Source organism: Gadus chalcogrammus, chromosome 15 (genome assembly GCF_026213295.1).
Source record: "Gadus chalcogrammus isolate NIFS_2021 chromosome 15, NIFS_Gcha_1.0, whole genome shotgun sequence".
Lineage (NCBI taxonomy): Eukaryota > Metazoa > Chordata > Actinopteri > Gadiformes > Gadidae > Gadus > Gadus chalcogrammus.
The window spans coordinates 712,879-730,893 of NC_079426.1; the positions used below are offsets into that span (position 1 = coordinate 712,879).

At 48.1% G+C, this 18,015-nt stretch overlaps 1 protein-coding gene across 1 annotated transcript; it reads left to right on the forward strand.

Moving 5' to 3' along the window:
• Positions 1–14: 14 nt before the first annotated feature.
• oga (O-GlcNAcase) lies at positions 15–17,922 on the forward strand. Its single transcript, XM_056609063.1, has 18 exons — positions 15–536; positions 925–976; positions 1,087–1,184; positions 1,590–1,720; positions 2,924–3,095; positions 4,096–4,194; positions 4,475–4,759; positions 6,299–6,457; positions 7,025–7,215; positions 7,292–7,759; positions 8,095–8,298; positions 8,820–8,994; positions 12,221–12,306; positions 13,312–13,416; positions 14,209–14,303; positions 14,983–15,175; positions 15,435–15,594; positions 15,753–17,922. The coding sequence occupies exons 1-18, from the start codon at positions 368–370 to the stop codon at positions 15,887–15,889; spliced, it is 2,979 nt and encodes a 992-aa protein (XP_056465038.1). The 5' UTR covers positions 15–367; the 3' UTR covers positions 15,890–17,922.
• The last annotated feature ends 93 nt before the right edge of the window (positions 17,923–18,015 follow it).

Consider the following 18,015-nt stretch of genomic DNA (forward strand, 5'->3'; position numbering starts at 1 on the left):
TGACCGGCTCCAGCTAGTATTGTGAGCATGCGCAATCGGTGTAAACAGGAAGGGACGACAATTTCAGGAGCTACACAAGAAAGAAGCCAAGCGTCTGATTTGAAAATAGCTTATCTTGTATGCCGACAGGGTTGTATGAACAATGTTCCACACTACATGCAGATAATCATCGTGACACAACTGCAGACACTTCTACATTCATCGACAAGGTCGGACAGGTCTACTAACATCGCGACACGGGCGCTGATCTAACCTCGTTAACTCGTCTGCTGTGTACGAAACCATCCCTTGAGGACACCTTTCGTCCAAACCCCTTCCTCTCCGTCGGGTTGACATATGCATTCATATTGAGAACATTATACAAAACATGGTTCAAAAAGATAAGGCGTTGGAAACGTCTCCATTGGAGGGCGAGCCGAGCCCCAGCCCCCTGTCTACTGAAGCTGGTGCCGAGGCCGCTGCGGAGTCCGGGGAGGAGCGGGTCCTCTGCGTCGAACCGGACGGACATCGGAAATTCATCAGCGGGGTGGTGGAAGGTAATGGGTTCGGCATTGAGCGGTCCATTTACCATGTGTACGCTCCTGACACCGGCCACGATACTGATGGACGGCCCCGCTGCGTCCAAACTGGGTGGGGACTGGGGAGGGCTGATGGAAGTTGTCAAACATGTCAATGCAACAGATGCAATCTATCCCATCGACATGTTTGAAACGACACAGTACCGGGGTCGGTGTTTTGAAGCCTGTACAGTTTAACCATAAGCATGAACAATTGGCTATCGATGAGGTGTGCAGTCAGTGTCTCCTGAAAGACAGTGAGTATAATGGATAGGCATAATTAATGCGATATTGCAGATTTCTGTAACCACCAAGATTAAACAGGAATGTACTCGATCCCTTTGCTAATAAAATGTTGTTTTCATAGGATTTTATGGTCGGCCATGGACAATGGAACAAAGGAAAGAGTTGTTCAGGAGGTATGTTCATTATTTTCCAAATAGCTGGACTGAATAACAGAAAAACATTGGCACAGAGGATTTATTTTTGTTGATGTGTGGCATCTTTCTACCTTGTGCATGTTGTGCAGGCAGCAGAAATGGGGTCTGAACACATACCTCTATGCTCCTAAAGATGACTACAAACACAGAATGTTTTGGAGAGAGTTGTACTCTGTGGAAGAAGCAGGTTGGTTCGAATGACGTTTACATGACATCATGTTGTAGACGCCAGGTGTTACATTTCTAAAAGCTAGTAGCCTAAAATTAACATCTGTAGTTAATGATGATTGATAGTGATTTCAATGATGTTATCAATAAAATAAATTCCTATAAATTATATATTGTACACATAAAATATACTGGAGATGTATCTCTGTTTTGGTTTGAGTCTCACTACTGACACTCAAAAACCGCTCCCAATCACTGAGTGAGCAGATCTTGTGGGAGTGGCTCAATCTTATACATTGCGTCTTGTATAATTTTTTTAAGGCGAATTTCTAATCACTTGTTGTGACATGCATAAAGTTTTTCTTATCTTATTCACAAGTGGGTTGTTGTATTTACCTAACTACTTTCTTGTTTCTCCTTCCAGAGCAACTCATGACCCTCATCAGCGCTGCCAAGGAGCATAACATAGAGTTCATCTATGCCATTTCCCCAGGGCTCGACATCACCTTTTCTAACCAGAAAGAGGTTTCCACACTGAAGAGGAAACTTGACCAGGTATGTTTCTTATTTACAAGATTGTGTGGCCGTGATGCATATAGCAATGTCCAATCGGGCAGATAGAAGAGAAAGCAGTTATGTCATTTATGAAATTGTATAAAAGATGACCGCAAATCATGTGTAATACCAGCATCAGGAGGAGCTTTGCTGTCGCATTTAAAGGCATAATAAGAAATCAAAAAATGTGCGTTTGATTCCTTCCTATGACTTGCAGAGTAATAGCAGCCTAGCTTCTGTTTATGGGAAGGGACTACACACAAGATTGTAGTTTTTCTACAGACACGCAGATAATTCAGCACTATTTTTGGTGATTTGATTATGATGCTACCTGCGATGCACTGTTAACAGGAATGAAACCACATAGACTACTCAGCCAGAAGCAACTGATAATATAAATTCACAGTGCGGAAAATAGTGCTGGAATATCTCTGTGTTACTCACAACACCCCTGCTTTCTGGGTTTATTAAGCATTGGTTTGTTGCTATTTATGAACATCTAAATCAAATGCTAATCTGTCCCTTTGCATCCAATGCTAAATATCAGGCCTGTACATCGGAGTGTTTAGCAGTTCTGTATGAAAGCGTTGAACGCTCTGCCAAGTAACTTCAGACAAAAGGACACGAGACGAGAACTGCATATGAAGTAGAGCGAGGTGGTGCTGTTCTCCCCAGGCGGCCGAGTGTGGGCGTCTGCTGTAGAATCAGAATGCATGATATTTGAAAGCCCTTACTTTTTTTTGAGTACACAAATAGGAATCCGGGGGGTTGTATCATATGCGTGACGGGTATCTTCTCCACTTCACTGTGGATGCGGATTCTGAGTTCTTTGACAGCACATTTTCAGTCCACTTTCTCTTTCTGTACATTTGGTGGAAAAGGATCCCGCTGAATCACATTTTTGTAAATGGAGGGATGGTCCAATAACCCCTTTCAGCCTGCTATTGATCGGATAACCAGTGTGATATCAATTCCTGTATACCGCTGTAACTCAAACTATGACTTTGATAAGAAATTCACAAACTGATATCTAACCAATTTTGATTAGATATCTAACCAATATTGGTTAGATATCTAACCTATATTGGTTAGATATCAGTATGGGAATAACTTTAAAGTCCTTAAATATAGGCGGGGGATACCAAAGACGTTGTGAACCTGGGCCGTTAACCATGCAGCTCCATCTACTCCGCTCACCTGCAGGTTACGCACTTTGGCTGCAAGTCCTTTGCCTTACTCTTTGACGACATCGAGCACAACATCTGCCCCGCGGACAAAGAGGTGTTCAGCTCTTACGCCCACGCTCAGGTCTCCATCACCAACGAGATATTCCAGTACCTTGGCGAGCCCGAAACGTTCCTCTTCTGTCCCACAGGTAAACAGTAGGCCGTGATATCATTCCCCCTGTGGTGGTCACAGGGGCGTGTTGTTATATGTATGTATGTGTATATTAGGGCTGTCAAAATTGCTCAAAAATGACATTCGAATATTCGTTTGGAAAAAAATCACGAATTCGAACTATTCGAATATCTGGTTGCCTATTTTACGCAGTTGCCGTCAATATGTCAATAATGCGACAAAACCATGGTTCAAATTAGTGGGATATATATATATCCTATATATAGGGCGGCGGCTTCCTGCTGGGCATTTCCTTACTTTAAAACGAGGGACATCGCGAACAGACGGAGGCTCATTCACAAAGCAGTTAGGCGCTTGTACCGCGGGAGTGTTTTTTCACATTCGAATATTATGAGGGACATCGCGAACAGACAGAGGCTCACTCACAAAGCAGATAGGCGCTTGTGTAACCGAGCGTTGGCACTTAGATATTTATATGACAAGAATGACACAAGCGTGGAAGGGAAAATAGTCTCGTTTACTTAGTACCTATCAGAAGTCACCCAGTCACAGCGTGAGAGCTGGAATACCTATATCCAAGTACGGAAACCCCGAGGGGATAAAATACATTCGCTCTTCACAATACTAGTCTGTTACACTTGTACCGCGGGAGTGTTTTTTCACATTCGAATATTATGAGGGACATCGCGAACAGACAGAGGCTCATTCACAAAGCAGATAGAGGCGCTTGTACCGCGGGAGTGTTTTTTCACATTCGAATATTAATTTTCACGTTCGAATTCGCGTTTTTGGATGCATTTCGAACGAATATTCGAACTTCGAATATTCGTTGACAGCCCTAGTGTATATACACTGTAGATCTCTTTTACTATTCTTTATATTTCTCTATTTCTAAAACTGTCAAGTTTTTTTTAGGAACTAGGTCATGCTGAATTCTTTGGAGATATTCCATTTAGATTTTTCTTAGCCGTGCTTGTCAATTCATCCAATGTATGTTTTTTTTTTATGGTTTGCAGAGTACTGTGGTACCTTCTGCTACCCAAATGTCTCTCAATCTCCCTACCTCCACACGGTAGGAGAGAAGCTTCTGCTTGGCATTGAGGTGCTATGGACAGGTGAGTGATTAACACCCCACTCAAGGTTTCACCATGGCGAGCTATGCCATCAGAATGTGTGTCTCGGTGTCTTAACCCTTGTAGTTACTCAGGTTGGATACTGACCGGGGCTGCCACATGTTAATCCCTCTCTCTTTCAACCTATTTTCCTGTCTCTCTTATCGGCCCTTTCCATAAAGGCCCAAAAGTTAATAAAGAATTATTTACAATAGGTTGTAATCCTAAGGTAGCGAGGAAGAACCATGTTATGTAGCTAACGGATGACGTTTCACTTCTCCAGGTCCCAAAGTTGTATCCAAAGACATCACCGTGGAGTCCATAGAAGAGGTTTCCAAGATCCTCCGGAGAGCGCCGGTGATCTGGGACAACATCCACGCCAACGACTACGACCAGAAGAGGCTGTTCCTGGGCCCCTACAAGGGCCGCTCCACAGAGCTCATCCCCAGGCTGAAGGGAGTGCTCACCAACCCAAACTGCGAGTTCGAGTCCAACTTTGTGGCCATCCACACCCTGGCCACCTGGTACAAGTCCAACATGAACGGCGTACGCAAGGATGTGGTGATGAGTGAGTAGCCTCTGCTGTTGTTCCTTACAGAGGTTCAAAGACCACCCATTGACGCATGTCTCCCCACGGTGTCGTCCACTCATGAAGTATTATTTCAGTATGACCCACATGAATGGGACATTGCAAGTGGGCGTGTCCAGCTAGATGTGTGACAGATAGATGAGCAACGTTTGCTCCAGTCCACTGGGTCGGCTGGTCCACCGATCTATCCAGCACACGTCTAGGTAGACACGCCCACTTGTGATGTCATAAGGGGGCGATTTTCAAAACGGCTCGTAAGGCTAATCACACTCACACCTGGAGGCATGTCATAGGACCTTTAAAGTATAACCCACATGAATAGGACCTTCCATCATCTGTTAAAAGTATAACCCACATGAATAGGACCTTCCATCAGCTGTTAAAGTATAACCCACATGAATAGGACCTTCCATCAGAGGTTAAAGTATAACCCACATGAATAGGACCTTCCATCAGATGTTAAAGTATAACCCACATGAATAGGACCTTCCATCAGAGGTTAAAGTATAACCCACATGAATAGGACCTTCCATCAGAGGTCAAAGTATAACCCACATGAATAGGACCTTCCATCAGAGGTCAAAGTATAACCCACATGAATAGGACCTTCCATCAGAGGTCAAAGTATAACCCACATGAATAGGACCTTCCATCAGAGGTTAAAGTATAACCCACATGAATAGGACCTTCCATCAGAGGTTAAAGTATAACCCACATGAATAGGACCTTCCATCAGAGGTTAAAGTATAACCCACATGAATAGGACCTTCCATCAGAGGTTAAAGTATAACCCACATGAATAGGACCTTCCATCAGCTGTTAAAGGGGACCTATTATGCTTTTTCGACTTTTATGACCTATAAACGTTGTTATAATGATTGATAGTCATGTTTAACCATACACGAAAAATGATGTAGATTTTCGGGAAACTCTTCCTCTCATCTGGGCGCTTTCAGCATTCTCTGTCAACGCTCGGTTTCGTCCTTCTCCGCCCCCTCGCCCCCCTCCTGCCAGCCTAACTCCGTTGTGATTGGTTACCTTCCTTGAAGCGTGCAAGCGGGCAGATTAGACCAGGCATATGGAGGCGCGGCGAGTGCCTCTACGTAGATGATTTCCCGGAAAGTGAATCGCAAACGTTGTCCCGAGTGCTTAGCGCTCTGCACAGACACCCCAGACTGTCAGTGTCAGTAGGGAATACGTCGAAATGCATGTACGTCATTATTTGACACTTTAGTATGGTTAAACATGACTATCAATCATTATAACAACGTTTATAGGTCATAAAAGTCTAACCCACATGATTGGGGACCTCACGTCAGATGTTAAAGTATAACCCACATGAATAGGACCTCACGTCAGATGTTAAAGTATAACCCACATGAATAGGACCTCACGTCAGATGTTAAAGTATAACCCACATGAATAGGACCTCACGTCAGATGTTTAAGTATAACCCACATGAATGGGTCCTCACGTCCGATGCTAAAGCAGAGAATGCCTGTTGATTGGTCCTCCCAGCGGACGGCGAGGACAGCACGGTGTCCATCCAGATCAAGCTGGAGAACGAGGGCAGCGACGAGGAGCTTGAGACGGACATGCTCTACAGCCCGCAGCTGGCCCTCAAGCTGGCCCTCACCGAGTGGCTCGGCGAGTTCAGAGTGCCCCACCAGTACAACAGTAAGAACCTCCTCTGGTCATCATATGCAGTGCTCTTCAGTCAGTGCTCTTCAGTCAGTGCTCTTCAGTCAGTGCTCTTCAGTCAGTGCTCTTCAGTCAGTGCTCTTCAGTCAGTGCTCTTCAGTCAGTGCTCTTCAGTCGGTCCTTGAGGTGAAAGTTGAACCCAACCCAAAGATTTTTTACAATTCCTTAATACCATTCTGGGAAGTCACTATCGTCGATTGAGGCAATGCGTTATGATCAAGCCGATGTCTCACTGATGAAAGACCTTGCATTGGCAGTATTATGAATGTTACGAAAGGGGTTTTGGCTGAGACACCGTTTTTATTTCTGGGGAAAATGACTTTTCGCCAAAGGTTTCCTCAAAGAGGACACATTGGAAACCTGTGAGAATGCCATTTTGAAGGACCTTCACATACTGTCATTTTGGAGTAGGTAGGGACATATTTTCTTACGGGTGTCTACAGGAAGGTGTTGGTCATTGGGGATCAAACCCAGTACCCCTCAGCTGGGAGTCGACCACTGTAACCCCCGTTACTCGCCCTCAAACTCCTTGTTTGCCTCCAGGCCGACAGGTGCCCCACAGCGGGGCCAAGAGCAGCGTCCTGGACGTGTTGTCCCTGGGCGCTCCGTCCCTGTGCTCGGCCACCAGCGTGACCACCGTGTTCCAGCAGCCCATCATGTCCCCGCTGGTGCCCCCGCTCTGTCCCGACCCCCACGCACACCCCATGGCCAAGCGGCGGATAGAGCTGGAGGAGGTGAGGTCACAGCCCTGGTCCTCTCGGCCCGGTGTAGACGGGGAGCCCCGGTGACGTCCGATGTGTGTTTCTGCAGGCGGAGGTGGAGGTGGAGGCGGAGGTGGAGAAGAAGGACTCGGACGAGGAGCCCATGGAGACGGTGGTGGAGAAGCTGGAGGAGGCGGAGGTGGAGGCCGACGCTGACGTCAAGCTCGACGGGCCCGTCACGGCCGAGAAGATGGCGGAGGACCTGCGCCCCATGGACACGGACAAGGAGGTGCTGCCGGACTCCAAGTCGTCAGCAGAGTTCCTCCAGGAGGAGTTCATCCAGGAGGAGTTCATCCACGAGGAGTCCATCCACGAGGAGTCCATCCACGAGGAGTTCCTCCAGGAGGAGTCCGTCCCGGAGGAGTCCATACTGGAGGAGTCCATACTGGAGGAGTCCATTCAGGAGGAGTCCATACAGGAGGAGTCCATCCACGAGGAGTTCCTCCAGGAGGAGCCTGTCCCGGAGGACTGTGGGAGCGACATCGCCCCGATGCAGACGGATGAGCTGCTGAAACAGGTACCTCATGTCTGGGTCAGATGTGTTCCTCATGGAGATGTGAGGCTCTGCGTTAGCCTAGAGAGATCTGTTATGGAGCCGAGGGGTGTTTATCTTTAGACACAAGGGGTGTAGGTTGCTCCTAATCTTGGTGGACAATAAAGAAATACTGAATGAATAACTGAATCATTTGCAGATGGGCAATTTGGTCCTCACACAGTAATCAGGGATGAACCATTTTGCAATAAATGCCTACATTAATAAACAAATAGGAAATCCTAAACACAAACCCATTTTCTGTACCTTACGCGCGGTATCTCCATGGAGGCTAACCTCTCGACTGTGTCTTCCCCCAGGACGTGTTTGTGCCCGGTGCGGACGAGAAGCCCCTGTTCTCCGTGGAACCCCTCTCGCTGGAGGACCTGAGCCTGCTGGCAGAGCTCTTCTACCTGCCCTACGAGCACGGGCCCAAGGCCGTGCAGATGCTGAAGGAGTTCAACTGGCTGAGGGCCAACAGCAGCACCGTCAGCATCAACTGCGAGGGCACGGAGCCCGAGAAGGTGGGTCCCAGCCCGGGAGACGGCGTAGGCAGAGACGGGAATATGATGGTCTAGGGAGCTTGATGGTGTTGGCTACAGTAAAACAAAATGGTGGCTGTGCACTACCTGGATTGCCCATTGGGTGGAGTGTTTTCTTCCTTTGGCATCCAGTACAACATGGATCAGTGAGGAGGTTGTGTATTTGTCTAACGAAGAAGCACTGTACTGAACCTCTTACAGAATGTGTGTCCATTCGTTTAAGTTGGTTTGGCACCGTTCCTGCTGTACTAATGCCCATATGATGAAACAGGAATGCTTATCTCAACATAAAACCCCGTGGTGGGTGGTTCACTGTTCAAATGCTGCATAAAGTCACATCTCTGGTTTAGTCTGTTATCCCCTCTTTGTAAATAAATTGGTATTGGGCGCGCTTATGGTCACGACAGTGGGTGGAAAGAGTGCCGGGCGGAGGTTTCTACGAGCCCTGTTGGTGACCCCCCTGTTGGTGACCCCCCTGTTGGTGACCCCCTGTTGTTCCCCAGGTGATGGAGTGGCAGAACCGGGCGGAGAAGTTCGAGGACATGTGCTGCTCAGTGATGCAGATGTTCACGCGGCTGTCCAACTCGGCCAACCGGACCATCCTGTACGACCTCTACACGTACATGTGGGACATCAAGAGCATCGTCTCCATGGTCAAGTCCTTTGTCCAGTGGCTAGGTATGTATGAGAGGGTCAGGCCCCGAGCAGGCGCCCATCAGAGTAGGCCCACCACGGCACTAGGTCAACTAGTCACACACACTTAGCATGGATAGTGCTTCAGGATGAGAACCACCCAGGAACTATTGAATTGATTAAGAAGCTATTTAATAGTCAGAACTAGACGAGCTCTATAGCTGGAAGAGTTCTGTCTACCAAGGACCAGACTGGGTGGGGGGGGGGGTTCTGTCCATATGTTGTCACACATTTACTGCTATCAGATGGCACCAGATGGCAGTTGTTTTTTTATTGTCAGACTATTGGTGCAGAATGCCTCATAAATATATCAGACTGCACCTGTACGCCACACAGAGACTGAAGAGCCGCTATCACACGGTTATCAAATAGAGGACATTAGAAAAGATAAAGATTCAACCAAACATCCCCTCGTAGAAGATCAGGAGAATTATTTGTTTTGGTCTTTTGCCTACACCTATTTTATTATTTTATTTTATTTTTATTTCTTTGTCTGACTGAATGCTGTTTGCACTGCTGCCCCCACCACACCCCCACCACACCCCCCGTCGCGCCCCAGAAACAGCCCCCCCGTCGGGCCCCTGGAGTGGTGCGTGGGCCAGCAGGGTCAGGCTGCTTGCTGTGTATCCAGTACTGATCCACTACTGCTGCGCTCCCCACACAGACACACCACTCGCTCCCATCTCTGTCTGAGGGGTGGGCGGCGCGGGGATGTCCGTGCCGCCCCGCTCTTTCATGCCCTAACGCGCACGCGAGCTTGGAACCCAAGTTGACTCCACTAACCGACCGATGGAAGGCCATTCTGGTGCCAGACATGACCAGCAAAATAAATTATACAAAGCAATGCAAGAAAGTATTGATCCACACAGACTGTATGAAGCTGGACTCTTTTGGTTTGTTATAAGACAAGATGATGAATACAACCCCTGGACCACCCATCACCACCAACCACCCTCACATTTAAACTGAGACTCACTCTGCTACACACCGCTGCACACACACAACAACACGCGAAAGGTCCCGCCCTCATACAGTCTGAGCACCATTTAGATCACCGTTGATGTTACCAGAGTCTCCATTCATTGTTGGAGCAGTTCTCTGCCGTCTGAAGGCACCAGCATGGCCTGTAGGTCCCCCTGTAACAGTTTCATTCACAGGTTTCTGTCCTGTCTGGCTATGGGGTAACGCTGAGGACCCCAGCCGTCAATACACAGCAGGCAGCATACCCGCACTGGTCCAAAAGCACGTCAAAGTCACAGCTAGCTCACCCATCACCAGCAACCACATGATCCATGTCATCTCTTAAAGAGTGGTTGTTGACCCCTGAAGACTCGTATCCCGGCCCCGTCCGCCCGGCGCGCCCCCTCCCCCCTGACCCCCCCCTCAGACGCACTGCAGCCAGCACTGAGTCTGCCGTGTGGAGATGTTGTACGTGAGAACCCTTACTAATGACCATTCTCCACTGCTTTCTCCCTCCACCGTGCACAGATGGAAGGACCGTCAGTACAAGTTTCTTCTGCTATTGGATGGACAGGGGCCGATGAATGCCCAGTGCATTCGTTGTCTCATTTGTCCTTGCATTGTTTTGACAAGGGTTCCTTTTTGATTTGTCATATCAACTCAAATGTTACCGTTGGGCTCGGCCCAGAGGAAGCGCCCCCCCGGATGAAGTCACATTTTGCGCAGCGTTTTGTTAGCTTTAAGTGAAAGTGTTAATCCAAAATGATTTCTCTCTCTGGCAGCATCCGTAACACGTGTTTTGTTTCCATCAGTAGGCGTGTAGAGAAGGCACAGCAGCCATTGATGCACCTACTCAAGGGAATTCACACCCGGCTTTTCCAATCCAGCCACAACCCACCCACCTCCTCCTCCGGGCAGGGCTCCTCTGAGGGCCGTGATGCGCTGCGTGCACGCCCATTATCCAGGGCACCATTGGTCTGACCCTGGCCTCTTAACGGGCAAGGAGCTGTAGGCCTTCTGCATAATACTAATCATGTAAAATGGGTATGCAGGCAGATGTGCTTACCTGCTCCAGAAGTCCATTAAGCGGGTTCCACTTGAGGGTGATGGCTGGAGGAAAGCAAGCTCTGAGTTACCCCCCGTAGGTGCATCGACGCGCTGGGTCGTGCCGACTCGTCAAAGAAAGTGTCTCGATTGGCCAGGCAGAGGTTGCTATGTAACGGCGGCGGTGTTAGAGGCTGTGGCCGCGCGCAGCGTATTATTATTTTGGTCTGGTCACATGACCCGGCTCCCTTGTCACCACATTCGGTCAACGCAGACGGCCAATCACCATGCAGCTAGGTGAAGCTAATTGTAACTGTGGGGAGTTTATACGAGCCCATGTAGCGCATCGTAAAGCTGTTGGGGAGCTGCTGGGCGTCCCTAGGAACGCAGTGTTCTCGGGTCCGGCTAGATAACAGCGCTGTAATTGTTACGGCGGAGGCCCTCCTTCTTGTAGAGGATGGTCATCCTCTCTTCTCCCTCTCGCTCACACTGCTTCTTCTCCGTAGTTTGTTGACGATCTCTCCCTGGTCATGTGATCAGGCAGATAAGAATGTGACTTCAGACGAGGTTCCAGGGATATGGGGTGACAGCAGCTGAAGCTTACATACTGTGAAGAGGGAATGCACCAGCCACTAGGCCCAGCTTGTGGCGTTTGGGCTTCTGATGAGCCTACAGCTTACTCTGCGGTCTTTGAACGCAGCCTCACTGATAGACGGAGGGCGAGCAAGGCTATGATTCCATTCAATCTGGAATAGCATTGTTTTTTGTCACGTTAGATGTCCGGCGAAAAACCAAAAAATAGAAACTGATCTCTTCAAACCACTGGCCGTCCCAGGTCCTCTCTGGTTCTACAGATGGTTGTCTAGTCATATTGGTGGCAGAGGCCTACAAGGAGATATCGATTTGGTTGTAGATCAATAGACTTGGAATTCATTTGAGTTGCATAGATTGAAAAGTCGTTGACACGTAAGCTTTAGTTGCTCAATCCCCGACAGTGGAAGGAAATAACATTTGCGTTGTATATGATTTGGACATTTTAAATTGATTTGAGAAAATAAAAAAACTATAGTCCCACACTTTTTGCTTTGATAATATTAGACGCCTATGACCCTTCCTCTCCATCTCCCCCCACCCAACCCCGCGATCATCTGTGTGAGAGAGCCCCCATCCTGTGGTAACGATGTCCGCTTGGCTCTGCTCCTAACAGGGTGTCGTAGTCAGTCTTCAGCACAGTTCCTTAGTGGAGACCAAGAGCCATGGGCCTTTAGGGGAGGTCTAGCAGGAGAGCTCCAGGTATCCAACGCACTGACTTAACACCGTAATGCTACAAGTGTCATGATGAGTGTACAACGAAAGAGGAACAAGGTGTTGTGCATAATGCTGGTGTGAACGTATTTGGTCTGTTTACGGTGAGCTGATTGTTGTGTTTTGGGATCCACACCTCATCAGCCTGTGAGGCAATGATGAGCGGGTAGACCGACCCACTTCTGGTGACATCATCACAGAACCAGTGTTTGGCTCCCTCTAATTGAACTAAAGTTTCTTTCAGCAACGGCCCAAAGGAGATGCTGCTTTTCCCAAGCGCACGCGGTCGCAAGCGAGCATGGCTAGGTTTTTATTTTCATGACATCTCATTTCTTTGCAGGACAAGCACAGCGCAAAAATTATCCCCTCCCCACCCTTTTGCCCGCGCAAGCGTTAAGCATCGCAGCGCCAAGCACGTTCGCCAGCGGAAAACTCCACGATCAAACAAACTAAACGTATTCTAGAGTCGTACACGCATCTGCCGCCCGGCTGGTGAATGACAATTTTTCGGCTAAGCCCCTGAGTTTCTCAGAATCCTGGTTTGTTCCTGGAGTTTTCATTTCCTCTCTCTGCGCTCGCATCATTAATTTTCTCAACAGGAGTGTCCTGCGCAGCTCTATTTTGCGATGTCTTAGCAAAAGGGAAAGAAGCATCTCCTTCAGCCAGTGAAGCCCTATTCAGACCAAAACACTACCTGCTTATCCTACCACAATAAGTCCCCCACAAAGTTGTTTGCACACGGCCAGAACGACTTCTTATTTGTTGTTTGTTTTCCTTGCTGCAGTTCTGCCCTGTCGGATAAACAAGAATGAAACACTGAATTATGACGCCCCACATGAGCCTTGATATGTGATCACAAACCAAGCGGTACTTGTTTGCCTCAGTGTCTTGTGATCCGACAGGGGCGGGGCTGTAGCAGCAGGTGAACTGTGAGCCATGGCCAGCCCAGCCCCTGGCCTCAGGGAAACTGAATCTCTGCTCTGATGTCCACAGCGGTTGTTGCCAATAGAGGGGGCAAACGACCTCTTCTTCCAGCCGCCCCCTTCAATGCCAACCTCCAAAATCTATTCCATAAGGCCGTACTTCCCCAAAGATGAGGTAAGACTTCTTATTATGATCTATTTGCATATTTAAGAGTGCTTGTTTTTAGGGCTTAACTAGAATGGCGTGGATACTCTGCTCTGCTTTGGTCACGCCGCGCTCTGAATTCTTTGTAGTGACTCCAATTTTGGTTATGATTTGATTCTTCTCAGCCTCCGTTGTGCGTGTCTTAGCCACTTCAAACGAGCCGAACACATCTCTCTTATAGAGGGCATACTTGGGACGGTTGCAGCATATCGTTTTCATTATTTAATAGTCCCTTACCGTGGAAACGCAACCTTCCCTCCTCTCTTGAACACTGAGGTTTGTGATCGCTGTTCTCAGCCGTTACCAGTTGTTCTTCTCCTAGAATATTAAAGTGTCAGTTCTTGCTCTCGTGTTGTACTTACAACATCGCAGCAGGGGGCCGACCATGCTAGTGTCAACGGCTCAATCATTGAGCCGTACACTCAAATGGCAATACATAATAACTGCAAAAATACAGTCAAGGACACTTTAATACAACCAAAGTCCATAACCTGGTGAAAGGCTCACGGTATTATCATCATAAATACTAATACTTACTTCAGTCCGATGGTTAAATATTATTGATTTGTTTATCACCATTCAAGTTCTTATGCTGATACTGTACAACCAAATCGTCCCCGAAGTCGTATTGTCTGCGTTGGGCTGAAATAGCCCTGAGGTATCGTTGGACTTCTGGACGTACGTTTCAGCTTGTGCTTAGTGTGTAGGTTCACCCCTACCGTGGTAACATAGGGCCTGCCGCCCGTCTCTCTCTCTTTGTAGACCGCCATCTACTCAATCTGCAAAGAGATGTACTCTGAAGGCATGGAGGAGGAGGTCCCCTTCTCTGAGCAGGACTCAGATCTCATAGGAGACCGGTAAGACTAACTCTCGTCCGATGGTTAAGCTTCGTGGCTCTGCCCTTGTGTCTGGGGAAAGGCCAGTCCATGGACACACTACTTCTGTTCTATGGGTTTCCCCTTTGAAACAGTTCTACCTGGATTTTGCTTTGTCTGGGACTTCCAAGAAGTGTGAGTTGGTATGCTGCCCGCATCAAAAACACGGCGGAAAATATTAAAGCTATCTTTATTTTTAACAAACTCTAAATTGGATTAATTAGATATGATGGACAATTAGGGTGTTTGCAAGTACAGGATGTAAATAACTACCAAAAAAATTATATCTACAAAATAAGGGCAGTAGAAATGAATATGAAGAAACAAACGCAGCGCAAAACCCACAACACCCACCCCTTGTCGGTGGTTGGTTGGAATAGTATTTATTTGGTTGGAGTGGTTGGTAGTACCGTTGGTGTATGATATCGTGGCATTGACGGCCTGCTTGTGGCGCGGGCAGCTAGCAGAACGTGAGGAGAGATCAGATGAACATCATCATTTATGTCACGGCCTAGAATCGCTGATGCAACCTTTAACCATCATGCAGAACTGTACCCATGTTTCTCAGTCGCGTAGTGATGAATTCCAGTTGCTCGTAGAGGTAACCTTGTCCGGGGAGCGTCAGTGTGATCGCTGTGGTCACCGCTGCGTCCTCCCACAGGTTGGTGGGTGGGATCCTGAGTCTGAGCCCTGACTACGGCTTCGTGCTCGAGGACGAGGAGGGAATCTGCGGCTACGCCATCGGCACCGAGCACGTCAAGCCCTTCGTCAAGAAGTGCAAGCTGACGTGGATCCCCTGCATGCAGGAGAAGTACCACAAGCCGGACTGTGAGAAGGACCTCTCAGACGCAGAGGCAAGGGCGCACGTCGTGGTTCCTTGGTGCATCTAGAGCAACCTGCAGAACCTCAGGCCTGCCTCCACGATTTATTCTTTTAACAACTAACTTTTTGAGACACAGCTTTTTATCTAGGATGTTTATTACAATCTTATGCTATTCATTTACATCCTCTTTAAGTTTTCCTGTTGTTGTCGTATTTGTTCAGTGGACCTTGACCCCCCATGGCCTGATGGGGAACTCAATGCCTGCTCCCTCTGCCCTCTTCCCCTTGTAGAAGATGATGCTGAGCTTCCATGAAGAGGAGGAAGGCCTTCCGGAGTCCTTCCTCTCAAACTTCCCATCGCTCATCAAGGTGGACATTCACGCCAAGGTCACCGACCCCAGCGTGGCCAAGAGCATGATGGGATGTTTGTTATCCTCCCTCAAGGCCAACGGTGAGCAGGAACCCCCCACTTCCACCACGTCCACATCAAGCACTCTAGCTGTTCAGAGCTCCCCCCAAGTCTTTGTATATTCCCACCCAGTTGTGAAATCCATCCCCGTCCCGGGTTCAACCCGGTGCCGCTCCCTAACGCCGTCCTGACGCCAACAGGTTCCAACGGCGCCTTCTGCGAGGTGCGGCAGACGGACAAGCGCATGCTGGACTTCTACAGCAAGCTGGGCTGCTTCGAGGTGGCCAAGATGGAGGGCTTCCCCAAAGACGTGATCCTAATGGGCCGCAGCCTCTGAGACCCCCCCTGCCGCGCCCCCCCCCTGCTCCTGGAGCGACGGCTCTGCGGGCAGCGAGGGGGAGCGGGGGGGGGGCCCGGCGGTGCTCGTCCGACACGTCTGTTACCGGCGAGAGGCCGGGCTCCGGGCTGGTTTTATATCACCGACACCCTCTGGGCCGGCACCATGCGTCCTGTCGTCACACTGGGTCCCATGACGTACGCCGCTCCACCTGGCTGGTGTCGCCCTGCTGGACTCACCGGCCCAGTGTGGACAGGGCCCTGAAGGTATCGGCCTCGGCCACTCCCATCCATTGTCGCCTCGATATCGACACACACACCACATTGCAACGTCTCTGTATCTGGGAAACCACCCGGTGCGTCTGCCCGCCGCCCCCACGGAGGGATGCAACCATTGTAGGAAGGAGAGCGGCTCTGTATCAGTGCAACGTTGTGCTTCTGTGCACACATTTAGGAAAGGGAGGAGCCAACATGGTCCTCACGTATGGTTCTGTTGGGACCGTGGCCTTACGCTGTGAAGGCAGACCCGGTCTATGGTCAGCCTGTTAGGCACTGTATGACAGACCCCCGAGGACGAGGAATGAGACTACTGAGATTACTGATCTTTTACACAATACGGTGCTCAAAATATATTCTCGCCTGCAAAAACCCCCTCCATAGAGGGGGTTTTTGCTTCAAGCATACGTTATCGTTCCCTCGTTATCTTGGCTTTTGATTAATTGCATTTGATTATGAGTTCCAAATTCTAAAAAAAACATTTTTAGCCACAGCTACAGGAGTTCAGTAGCTGAAACTTATAGACTAGAGAGAAACGGTTCAGTGGTCCTTACTGTAGAGAAGCCAGCTCACCATGCAACCAACGGGCGGCTCTCTGGTGAGCCATCTGAGCTACGTTCAATAGGTTGCACTGTAACTAAATGTTCCCATGTACCATGCCAAACACACTTTGGTTGGCATGGTAATAGAGAGCAGTCCCATCACATCTGCTAATTGCATTCCTCTCCACATTGTTTACAACATTACACGCACATACAAACACTGAACCAACACACACGCATACACACACCTCAGTGAGTGTTCTCTTGGTCATGCCTGCACACACGCCATTGATAAGGTAATTAAAACCCACCTAATCCTACTCCGTTGTACAGGGAGGAGGGGGGCGGTCGTTAAAATATTCCTATGCCTTTTCGTACCTTTGTTTAACGTTTTATACTCTTAACGTATTTCCCCATTTATCTTGTTTTGTTTTGGAAATCCTTAAACAGAGGTTTAAAGAAGCACTTTGACTATAACTAGCGTTCATCCGGATGAAGGGGATCCCCTCTTCAGTAGCTGCCTGCCTATGTGATGTTTGATTATGGTGTACATTTATGATGTGCATGAGGTGTATTGGATTGCTGTGGCAGCCATTTGTAGTGAGCTCATGCAAGCGTAGAGGGAAGAAGCATGGCCATAATACTTCATGACATGTCCATAAACACTGATTAAATATGAAAATTGAAGTGTCATTTTGTATTGTATATCTATAGACAACTTGTTCATAATAATAATGTCTGTTTTTCCTTAGCGAACGCAGGCCTTGTAATGTTAGCCACTTGTGCAGCCATCTTTCACAACTCGGTTGTTGTGAGAATCACCATCTCTCTCTCTCTCTCGCTCTCTTTCTCTCTCTCTCTCGTTGGCAACCCTCGTTTTAAGGGTAAATTGTGCTGACTGTTCTTTCTATTCTATATTCTGTCATGCCGAGAGCTGACAAATACATGAAGGAAAGGGTTTTGATTGTACATTTTGATCAAGGTGTTGTAGGGGGAGTGAGGGGGTACAAGTATTGATTTATGAAACATTTGTATTTACGTTGAGATGATCCATAAAAATAAAAAAACCAAGATACGTGTTACTTTGTTTAAGTTTACTCCATTTATTTTCTTTTGCTTAGCTTTACTTTAATCTGCACATTCCTTATTAGGTCACATGGGACCGTTGAAGCTCTCACTTTATCATAACTGAACAAAAACGATTCTGTCTAATGATGTTTGCATCTGAATTATGAATAGAGTCAAGACAGTCCATACGATTTGTGATATCAGACAGCAAAACTCTTTGGCAGGAGGCCGTAGCAGTACT